This window comes from Octopus bimaculoides, chromosome 18 (assembly GCF_046866305.1).
Source record: "Octopus bimaculoides isolate indiv1 chromosome 18, ASM4686630v1, whole genome shotgun sequence".
Taxonomy (NCBI): domain Eukaryota; kingdom Metazoa; phylum Mollusca; class Cephalopoda; order Octopoda; family Octopodidae; genus Octopus; species Octopus bimaculoides.
In genome coordinates this window covers 45,980,925-45,992,936 of record NC_142945.1, presented here as the reverse complement: position 1 = coordinate 45,992,936, position 12,012 = coordinate 45,980,925, and the positions used below count along the sequence as shown (strand labels likewise).

Genomic DNA, 12,012 nt, shown 5'->3' with positions numbered 1-12,012 from the left:
GAATCCAGGGTGGTGTGAAGTTTCCTTCGAGGCAACTATCCATGTTTTGAAATTATATATATGTGTGTGTGTGTGTGTGTGTGTGTGTGTGTGTGTGTGTTAAGGCCCCAGGGCTATTGTGCTAGACACTTGCTACTTGCCCAAGGTGCTGCACAATGGGATTGAACCAGAAATCATCTGGTTACAAGGTAGACTTCAACACCTCAAAGCCATGCTTGCACCTATATATTGTATATTGTCACTTCTGCTTGTTGTAGTTAATTAGTGCTAGGTGATTGTGTTGATCGATCACTTAAGGCGTCTTTGCTAAACTTGTGTCATGGCATCTTAGCAGAAATCTCAGATTTTAGAAAATCAATTCTTAAAAACAGTAATTATGTTGTTATTCTGTTTACTAATGAAAGTAACAATTGAGTAGTTCTGATAGCATGGGAGATGAACTTACTTTGGTAATGCTGCCACCACCATCTTTATAGCATCACTATCATGATGAGGGCGATGGCGACGATGACAATGACCACCACCACCACCACCATCACTATCACCACCTTCACCACCTCAACTTCCACCACCACCACCATCACCACCTTCATCACTACCTTCATCATCACTCCCACCACTCACTCCCACCATTATGACCACCACCACCACCGCCGCCGCCGCCACCACCACCGCCGCCGCCGCCACCACCAGCATCATTAAGCACTGTATGTTATGAATTGTTTTCTCTTACATCAATGATACCTCATGTGGGTTTGCCACATGTCCAAATCATGTCCAACAAGAAGTCACTATAGCAAGAGTTGGTATATATAAAGGAATATATATATACGTACACGTGTGGGTGTGGTTTAGTGTTTAGGGTAATCGGCTTATGATTGTAAGGTCATGAGTTCAATTCCTGATGGCATGTTGTGCCCTTAAGCAAGACACTTTTTTTTCTTGTTGCTCCAGTCCACTCAGTTGGCAATAATGAGTTGTCCCAGTAATTCAAAAGGCCAGCCTGATCACATTGTGCCACACTGAGGCCAATAGCCAATAAAAAAAGTTCAAGATAAATAGTACGAAAGTTCAACTACCTGCCTCATGACAGCCAATTTAGTAGGTAAAATCCAATTTCATAAACAGGAATACCAAAGCGCACGGGACAAAACAACAGAACATCCAAAGTGTGGCAAAGTAAAATCCATGTTTCACCATTCCGCAGGTAACATCAGTAAAGTCAAACCATAAACATCATTACCAGAGGATTACGAGTATAGGTGGAACACAAACACAGAACACCTATGGCCATTTCGGGGGTATATCACCGTATTTAAGGCACAATAGAGCACAAATTGGTGATAACCCCTTCTTCAGGGTAAAAAAAAGACACACAGACATCAACGAAGTCACCATTTCTCTTTATTATAGGCACAAAGGCCTCGTTTACAAAGAAGGGGGACATTACAAGGACAGACAACACAAAACGTGGGGTACATAGATCGAATTATGAGATGAAATGAGTAAATTACAATATGATGATGGAATGGCTTACGAGTCCCCCAAAGCTCGCAGTTTCATTTCACAGTTTTCTTATACAGTTCTTATTCATTTTTCTTTTTCTTTTTATGATTCTTTCGTTGTTATGTATGGTTTCAGCTCCTCCACCGTTACGACGCTTGGCAAAGTGTTGTAGCCCACATATAACCCGCTTAGTTGGAAATTAAATCTGTTCATTTCTCGCAGCTTCTTCGCCATCCATTCCTCCACCACTATTGCTTTTGTTTCATCATCAAACGTTCCGGGTTCTAATTTCAGTCGCACCAATCCTTTTATCTTCGGTACCGTTTTTTCCGTTTCTACACCCTTACTGTAGAAAAGTATTGTTCTAATATTTTTAAAATCTACCTTTCCGATTATCCTTCTTTCTGCCTTCGCCTTTTCCTTCTGTTCCTTCAACACAGTCCACCAGTTTAGCCACCTCTCGTGTCTTGTCAACTGTTTTTCCTGCTTTGTATCTTGGGTTTCAATCTTAGTTACGTTCTATTCCTCGCTATAATTTCCATCTTTCTTAGTTACGTTCTGTTCCTCGCTATAATTTCCATCTTCCGTCATCTCTTTTTTCTTCCCCTTTTCTTTCTTTTTGGGGACTTTGGCGGCGATTCAGTCCGCATACGCTTTTTTTCCACCTGCTCCTCAGTCTCTTCCTGCTTTTCTTCTACCTCTTCTTGTTCTGTCAGCACCATTTCCTCCTCACAAACCTCTGTTTCTTTTACTTCGTCTTCTTCTACGGTTATTTCTCTGCGAGGACACACTGCTTGCATGTGTCCTCTACTTCTGCATTTGTAGCATACTGGTTGCCTTCCCTCCACCACGATCCGTAAACTACAGTATTTGTAACAGGTCTACAATTAAGTGTTCCTACTCTGGAATGCCAAATTTAGCATCCATTATTGCCTCTTTAAATAGGAATAAAATAAATAAGTTAAAGCTATGCGAATGTCCGCCTCAGGGAAACCCTGTTTCTAATAAAACCAACTGTAAACCACACGACGATGGTGGAACGGGCTCTTCATTCCCCCGAGTTATGCCTAAATCTGGGAATGAGATAAGTGGAATGGTTGATAAGAATAAATTTCTGAGGGCGGTTAATAATGTTAGAAATGACATTAAGGGTGGCCGTAAAAAATTATGTAATTGTAGGGACCCTTCTTTATGTCCTCTCGGCGGACTTTGTCCACAAACGTGGTGTATAAATGTGTAGTTAGAGACGAGGACAAACAAAATAAGTTTTATATTGGAAGTTCAGTGAATTTTAAAGCCAGGTATAGGGCGCACATGAGTTCCTTTTCTAATGAGAAATATTATAATTCCACAACACTCGCCTCTTACCTGCATGACCTCAAGAGGAGGAATAAGAAGTACTATCTTGAATGGTCAATCTTATCTAGAACCCCCCCCCCCCCAATTTAGGGCTAATATTAGCAAGTGCTTATGCATTAGGGAATCCCTTTCCATTCTTAGGTCTTTTGGGCCGAAAACCTTGAATAAGTTTATCGAGGTAATCCCTTTTTGCAATCATAAATTTTCCTTCACCTTCCTAAAACTATATAAAAACAGAAATAAGAACAAAAATAATAGTATTAGTAGTGGTAATAATGGTAGTAATGATGATAGTAATGGTAATGATAGAAATAAAAATTAAAATAAAAAGACAAAAATATTGATATTAAAATAATAATAAAAATATGGATACAATGGTAGTATTTATTTTTCATCATGGCTTACGTTGGATTTGAAACCTAATAGTCTTTAGTTACCAAACCTGCCTGACTATTCTAAAGGGTATACTAAAAATTAGATTTTTTTTTTTTTTTGGTCTAGTCCATATTATTTATTTAAGCTTGCTCTCTTAATTATAATTTTTCTTTTGACTGGTAACTTCGCTGATGTCTGTGTGTCTCTTTTTTTACCCTGAAGAAGGGGTTATCGCTAATTAGTGCTCTATTGTGCCCTAAATACGGTGATATACCCCCCGAAATGGCCATAGGTGTTCTGTGTTTGTATTCCACCTATACTCGTAATCCTCTGGTAATGATGTTTATGGTTTGACTTTACTGATGTTACCTGCGGAATGGTGAAACATGGATTTTACTTTGCCACACTTTGGATGTTCTGTTGTTTTGTCCCGTGCGCTTCGGTATTCCTGTTTATCAAATTGGATTTTACCTACTAAATTTGCTGTCATGAGGGAGGTAGTTGAACCTTCGTACTATTTATCTTGAACTTCTTTTATTGGCCTCAGCGAATGAACTGTTGTGCTACGTCTCCCTATGTATTATTTTTTTTCTCTATATTTTTTCTATATATATATATTTTTTTTTTATTCTACTGTATTTGTACCGGTCTCTAATATTTTTAATCAACTTTTAATCGCTGTTTATTTATTTATTTATATTATTCTATTGTATTTTTATTCTTATGTATAAAAATTTTGACCTCCCTTTACTAATTTGGTTTTGTGGTCTATTTTGTACTTCTTATGTGTTCATTGGTGGGCTACGGCTTTTTGAGTCGATGACCTAACGGTTTTATTCTGCAATTAACTTTGTACCTATGTCTCAACTAGTTTGAGCACTTCTTTTACAGCCTTGTATAAATTCCTGGTTTTCTAATACAAAACTGTTAATAATGAATAATTATATAAAGGACCCCTACGGTCATAAATGACCATAGGCAGACCAAGATAGTTTCGTGGAATGTGACCAAATGAGGTTTATTTTTAAACATAGTACCCCTTGCAGCCCACACACTTCTTCCGTTGGTGGAGAAACTTTCATCGTGTTGGTCAAAAAAGTCATCAATAACTGATATGGCATCATCTTTATTGCTGTACCGGTTCCTAGCCAAGTGTTTTCTTTTTTCATGTCAGGGTTAAGGTTAGGGTTACAATGATAGGGAACAATGATAGTTAGATGAAGCCAAATCAGGAGAATTGGGGAGGGTGATCAAACAGTTCAAAGCCACAGTCAATGAAAATGAAGCTCAAAGGTCACTGTTTTAACACCATTGTGAAGATTCAGAGAAAATTATAGAATATCCTTGACTCACTTATGGAAAATGACTTCTAGACTGGATTCCATAAGTGACAGGAATGCTGGGATCGGTGTATTGCTGCGCAAGGTGACTGATTTAAAGATGTGTTAAAACTTAGGTAAATAATATTTCGTATGTGTATTTCGTGTGCAAGAATCTTGATGTGGATACGTGTGTTGAAAGAAATACAATTAAACCTTGGGAGAGGCATTATGGCGGTAATAAACACACGCACTGGTTCAGTCCTTTATTAATTTATATAGTTTTTTGTTAAATTATTTCATTGCACTCTTGCAATCTCTTCAGTAACTTGTCTCTCCACTTCCATTTATTTTGAATGTATGATTTGGCGTTTCGAAACTGTTCGGTATGAGCATGTGAGTGTGTGCACGCACTTATGTGTTCGTGCTTATATGTAAGTATGTGCGTCCTTATGTGTGTTTGTAACAATTTCGTTTATATCAGATCAGACTTTGGACTTGGTTTTATTTATTTAAAAAAATTTTTTTTTTAAATTTATTTATTTACGTTCACATTCCGCATCATAAGTGTGAACAACACATGCAACCATGGGCAATTGTAAGGCTCTCATCTACGTGTATTTGGTGTTCAAAATTGGTCGCGTTTCAGTTATGAGGACCGACTCCTGTATTTGTCGCAACGATGCGTCACCGGGGTGTCTAGACAGGATTTCTATGCTAATTCGGTCCAGTACACCACCATGTTGTTCTTTGGCATGCTGGTAGAGCACCGAGGTTTGTTTTTGATTATTATAGTCCCTCCAATGGTCGTTTACACGCTCAGCCAAACTTCTTGCCGTTTCACCTATGTATGTCGTGTTTGTTTTTACACTCACCATCCATACAGCTTATTTTGTAGACCACATTTCTGGCTTTGCAGTTGGTACCAGGACTATATTTGCACACAATGCAATTCTCTTCAACACACTTTGTCCTTCTGAAGGGATATGTTTTACATATTATTGATCTAATGGATCTCCCTGATTTTTCTATAACATTTATCCTCAACTTAGTACTTTTGAGGATTTTTCGAAATCTGCGGGCTAGTTCTCCGTGTGGTGTGGCGTCTATAAACATTACTCCCTAGAACTTGTCGGTATTGTACCACGTGCTCTTTCTGTTTGTTTTGTCACTAATTCTTTGTAGTCTATTCCACTGTTTGTTACGGTATCTAGGTTGTGTTCCATCTGTATCTTTGACAACAATCTCCTCAAATTTCTTGCTAGCTCCTCTGTATACACGGATTCTATCTTTCTGGCTGTATCCCGAAAACTGCATGCGATGCATGAAGTCTTGTATATGTCTTTGCCTCTCCCATGGACTGCACAGGGGGGATATGTTTTTCATTATTCTAACTAAATCGGCTATTAATATATTGATTTTCACACTGTGTGATAGAGCCGAATTCTTATGGATAACATACTTTGAAGATATAGGTTTCATATAATGTGAGTGGAGGATTTGAACTTTGTCATTAATTGTTTCTAGCCAAAGTTCTGTGTCAAGTACTGGGAGTCTCATCTTTAGGTGTCTTGTTGGGTAATCTATTGTTACCTTGATGCTCTGGTGTATTGCATTCGCTATATTCTGGATGTTTTCCATCACGATCTTCTCGTTCTCTTCAGTCTGAATGTTTGATGGTGTTTTGACTACGATGTTAATGTCATCCACATACCTCCCGTATAGTTTGATTGTTATTGAGTGTTCTTCGAGAGTTGTTTTCAGCTTTTTGTCCCACCAGGTCATGAATAGGCTTGCCACGTCTCCGGCCACACTGACACCAATAGCCGCTACCTGGACCTGCATGTATAGTTTTACATTGAATTTAACTATATGGTTCTGCAGGGTGGTCTTCAGACTTGCACCTACAGCATGTGCAACCATTTTTCGTGTTTGGATATTATCCTCTGGGTCGTGGGTGGGTGTATTCCATCCATTCCAACGCTCTTTATATATCTTAATATATAAAGCTGAAGTTGTGTGAAGCCTTTTTAAAAGTTTATAGAAATCCACATTTTCCACTTTTTCGTAAAATTTTTTACATCAATGGAATTTTATCAATCTGAACTTTCCAGTGCAGTAATTAGATTTTTAAAATTCCGTTTACTTTGTGTGATTTAAGGGAGATTTGGCTGTTGTTTCTAGCAACTTTTATATTTCTTCCCTTCTATCTGGAACAGCGTTCTTACACACGCGCTCAACAGAGAGAGAAAGTGATACATACAACGTCATAGATTAAACTTTCTTCTCAGTATTCTTTACTTATTTTTCATAACATCGATACGTAAAAACACACACAACCACACATAGGTAATCTGTGACAACAACATACACATTGCTCCCGTTCTCTATCTCCTCCTCTTCCTCTCTCGCTCTCCCAAACGCATACACGTGCAAGTAAACACAATCATTCACGTTCGTCAATGTGGCATAACTACAGAGTTGTACCCACCAACTTTGGAAGGTCATAACTTTCAGAAAAATGAATATTTTTTTATGAAATTTTCTATGCATATATTATTTATGTAGATTCCGAATATACAAAAATTTTTGGTGAAAGTGTTTTGGGAGGGGGGGTGGTAGACAATTTTCGGAAATTCCACTTAAATTCCTCTTAACTTCCAGGAAAATGAATATTTTTTCGTGAAATTTTCTACAAAAATACCTTGATGTATGTACAGTTACGGTTAGGATTAGTGTTACGGTTTTAGGGTCAGGGTTAGGGGTTAGGATTAGTGTTACAGTTACGGTTTTAGGGTTAGGGTTTTAGGGTAAGGGGTAGGGTTGAGGGTTAATGTTAGTGTTAGTATTAGGATTAGGTTTAGGATTTGGGTTGGGTAATCGTGCGGGTGTTAATCTGAAAAATTACAGATATGTGAAAAGTACCGACCCTGCCATCTATTATAACTTTTGTTGTTCTGTTTAATATATACATACATTATGCCTCCAAAGAAGAGAGTTTGCTGGGGAAAGAAAGCAACCGGTTTAAATTGATAGCAACAGACTGTAGCAATTCACCATATTCCAGAAGCAACTTTGAACATAATGCAAAATGGTGCATCAACATCTACTGCCCAATCTGATAGAATTCTGGCAGAACTGTGCAGCAACAGATCACCAGCAATTGCTTCATCACAAATTGCCGTCCTAGCTCCTGCGAAAAGGGATTACCCTGCTATGTATAATCAGGGCAACGCAAAAAGTTGTTTTGCACAAGCATTTCTATAGCCAATTAGACGGATGAAATTTACGTACGCTTAATAATGTTACGCAAAACAGCCTTCAGACTTTCCCTATTAATTTCATCGTCTTTTGAATTATGAACATATTTACATCATAAGGGTTTTTTCGTTGTAAGGCATTCTTTTTTAGTTGATTTTCACCTAGCAAGACTTATCGTAGATGGCGTAATAAGTCACACCCGGACAAGGTCGGGTTATACTGCTAGTTTTTTATTAAAAATAACTTGTCCAGGAACCTTTTGATACCACCTTGTACATTACCAAGCCTGTAATACTGTTTACTGATAACAGTTGAGCCAGTCACCCATTGATGGATAATTTTGGTTATAAAAATAGCGAAGCATTTGTTATTTGACTCTGTTTCATATATACATATACTTGTATGCTTTCAGATGCGTGCATTCCATAGAGGAAAATTAAAAAAACTCTTATAAGTCTTTCAAACCTATGAGGAAATTTTGTTCTGAAATTTTCACCTTTTAATTATTTTATATGTCAAATTTGAATACAGTTACAAATCATTGCTTTTGAACATGAGCTGAAGCATTGGATCCAGCTAATCTATTCTCATACCGAATATAAAATGAGAAATGTTTAGCATGAAAAGTCCTTTATTTTATTCTTGTCCCAATTCAAATATTGTTTATATTTCTTTTCTTTCCACATCCACGTATAAAGTCATTGCTAAAAGGATTACTTTTTTTCCCCAAACTTCCAAAGCTGTGTAAACACTGTTAAATGTTAACTTGCATGACATGGAGATAAAAGTATTCTATGGTTGTGTGTGTGTGTGTGTGTGTGTGTGTTTTATTCTGAAAATTAACAAGTATAAAAAGAATAAAGATCAAATGCTATTTTACTGGTTTTCTTTGAGCCTTTAAAATGTTTTTGGTCCAATAACTGGTGCTTTGTTATTGACTCTGTGGCTATAGTAATGAACATTTGATGTAAAATGAATGGTTGTCAAACAGTCATCTAATCCGTGCAAACATGCAAAAACTACCCCAAAGTGGGATGGAGGTAATCGCTGAAATAATTATGGCGTATGAAGATTTCAGTTGTTCCAAAGTGAAAGATATTTGTCTTCCTTTTAAACCTCCCTACTCATAAAAATCTTCACATCTTATTCTGTACTTTTGAAATATTTTTCATGTAATCTTCAGAGAATTGGAACTTTCAGCATTAACTGAAATATCTATTTAGATTAACGGACAGATATTTCATTGCTTCTATCAATGGAAAAGGAAACTTTTGTTAGAGAGTATTTAATATTTCATTATATTTCATCATTAAATATTGATCATCCTCCTTTTAGTTGTAGATGCTATGTCCCCAGGAAATGAACTGTAGGTTTCTGTAAGAACCTTGAGGTTTGTCTTCAGTAACATAATTTATCTACAAGTGGGGTTTTTTTTTCTCTGGGCAAGGGCCAGGGCCTTTTTATGAGAGTGGTATAAATAAGTAAGGAAACAGGTATGCTGGCAGGAAGATTTTATAGAAATGTATTTCTAGGAAATAAGAATTAGCCATACTGTTAAGTTTGCAATTAAAGAAATGAGAGACAGTTGAGTGACATGAGGGATCCAGCATATGGGCTCCATGGTTTAGCCCTTTATTATCTTTATTATTTAACCCAGCCTTACCCTGCTCAAATAGTTGTTTTATGTCCAAGCCAGCCACATCTAGCCTCTACCTCCCCAACAATGTCATCAGCATCATCATCATCATCATCGTTTAACACAGCATTGACACAGGTGCTTTTTAAGTGGCACTGGCACCTGAAAAGACAAGACATTCTAAAAATATACAATCACATCATTGAAATCTCAAAGCTACAAGACAATTCATGATTAATTCGAAATCATGAGAATGAATAAGCATTCCATTTGACAGTGTATGTGCCCCTGAAACTCAGCCATTAATATATTTACATAGTTATAGTTCAAACAATGCCTTGGTCAAAACACATTAGATTGACTTAATCATAATAGCGCACTTCTCCGGGCTCTTTGATTATTTTCTCTATTTGAAAAGGAGAATTTTTCCCGAAATATTATAGGATCATGAAATAACCTACATAAGATAATATATTTTCTCTTTGTATTAACATAAGTACATATTTTGATTAATTGCTCATCCATATTGCTCACAGGTTTTTCAAACATTTATTTCGTATACACATACATATTGCAATGCCTCAAGCAAAAACAACACTGTTTTGTATGTGTAATTTGCATTTGTGTTTTCTTTTCTCCAATTGCTTTTGTACTTATTTCTCAGTCAGTTCTCTTGTTTTATGATGTGATGTAGAAAGAGATTCTTATTAACTTATTAACGAATTTATGCCAAGTTAACCAAATACCTTCATTTTTTTGTTGGTTAGTTAAAATGCAGTGAATAAAGCTCTAATCTTTAGATTTGAAACAAAATCAGTCCTTCTAATATTTATATTTTTAAAAAGAATATCTTCCACCTACACACAACTTTTGAAATGATGCAATATTTATAGAATTTGGACATCCTTCTTTTGAATATATCAAATGTTAACGAAAACTTTGTTTTGTGGTATGTTTTGTCTTGATGATAATTTATTTTCACTTGGTATTATCTAAAAATACAATAAGTTTTAAAGCATAAATGTTTGCATTGTCTATAGGATTTCATGGTTATTATGTCTAAAATGTCTTCTGTCTTGTTTACCTCATTCATTTATTGTTCTGAAACATAAATACACATAAATAAACTCAAAAGCCACCCCCTCCCATGCATATGTATGTCTGTGTATGCATGCATATATACATATGTGTTTATGTATGCATCTGTATGCATACATGTCTGTGTGTGTATGTTTGTGTGTGTATATATATATATAGAGTTATTAATATTTCTAAGTCTCTCTAAAGGAGACTACGGCAGCGGTACTGGAAATTAATAGTTATCGCCAAGCCAACATGGCAGTCCCAAAATTAGGACGAAAGCTGCCGTGAATTAGCTCCAAGAAGCCATCGCCTCTAGCTAGCTATGTGACACACGAAACCTGTGTATATATATATATATATATATATATATATAAATGTTTTTATATGTATGTGTACACATACACACATATATATTTACTGTATTTACTTGTGTAACTGCCTTTATGAATAACCACATGCTTATGTATTGAGAATCTCATGTTATTATATTTCATGACCTTCCAATAAAACCAATTTACTCAGTGCAATGATTTTGATGTTTCAAAGCATGGTATCTATTTTGAAGAATTCTGAGATAAACCATCATTATTATTTCATGGTAAATTTCTTCCAACTGTTTGTCTTGTCTTTCTTATTTCCTGAATAGTTTAACCAGGAAACTCTCTTTCAGCAGACTTCTCAAGCAACAGTATACGTATATTTACCAACTTCCATCTGCTGAATTTAGAATGTCTTACTTTATATTCTCACCAAGATTTTACAGTGGCATTTATTTAGTTTCTTATTATTATTTTGACTACTTTCCCATGCAGTGTTTCAATTCAATCAGTTACGCTTCTAAATTGAAGCCGCTCAGTAAATATACTGGACATGGCTTAGCAAATACGTTTGAAATGTAGTTTCCTATTCTCTAGCATTCTAACTAACAATGACAGAAAACAGTGTGATGAGATTTAAGAGGGATTATAATGTTTAAAGCTGGTAAGTCATTTAATATTACTATTGTAGCATAAGTTTAACATTATCTGTCCAGCTATTACAGTGATATCAATTTCTGTCTATTAATCCTGATTCTGGAGCCAATAGCCAAACATGTCACTTCCTTCTTTATAATATAAAGAAGCGATATATAAATATAAGAATATCGTATCAGATTTTATAACCTAGAACTGTGCTGCATAGAAAATTGGATGTTGGCAGTGAAATCAAATCAGCAATTCAGGCTGAGTTAAAAGCCTTATCTCTGTTGGCAAAATCTGGATAATTATTGGCAATATGTTTATACTTAAGTTGTCTTAATCATCATGGGTTATCAAAATAACTTGTCATGATACTGTATCTAGCAACACAGAAAACAATAATATTTCTTTGACAAAGCTAATATTCTTACATTAAAAGAAAATGTTTAACTCTGTGAAATTCTTGGCATGTTTTGATCTAAATTAGTTTGACTTGTAGAATTTAAATTTCTTT

The 12,012-nt window shown here is 35.9% G+C and overlaps 1 protein-coding gene across 1 annotated transcript; it reads right to left on the bottom strand.

Moving 5' to 3' along the window:
- Positions 1 to 5,113: 5,113 nt before the first annotated feature.
- Positions 5,114 to 6,489, bottom strand: LOC149132057 (uncharacterized). The gene has a single exon (XM_089365552.1). The coding sequence runs from the start codon at positions 6,480 to 6,482 to the stop codon at positions 5,682 to 5,684; it is 801 nt and encodes a 266-aa protein (XP_089221678.1). The 5' UTR covers positions 6,483 to 6,489; the 3' UTR covers positions 5,114 to 5,681.
- Between the last annotated feature and the right edge of the window lie 5,523 nt (positions 6,490 to 12,012).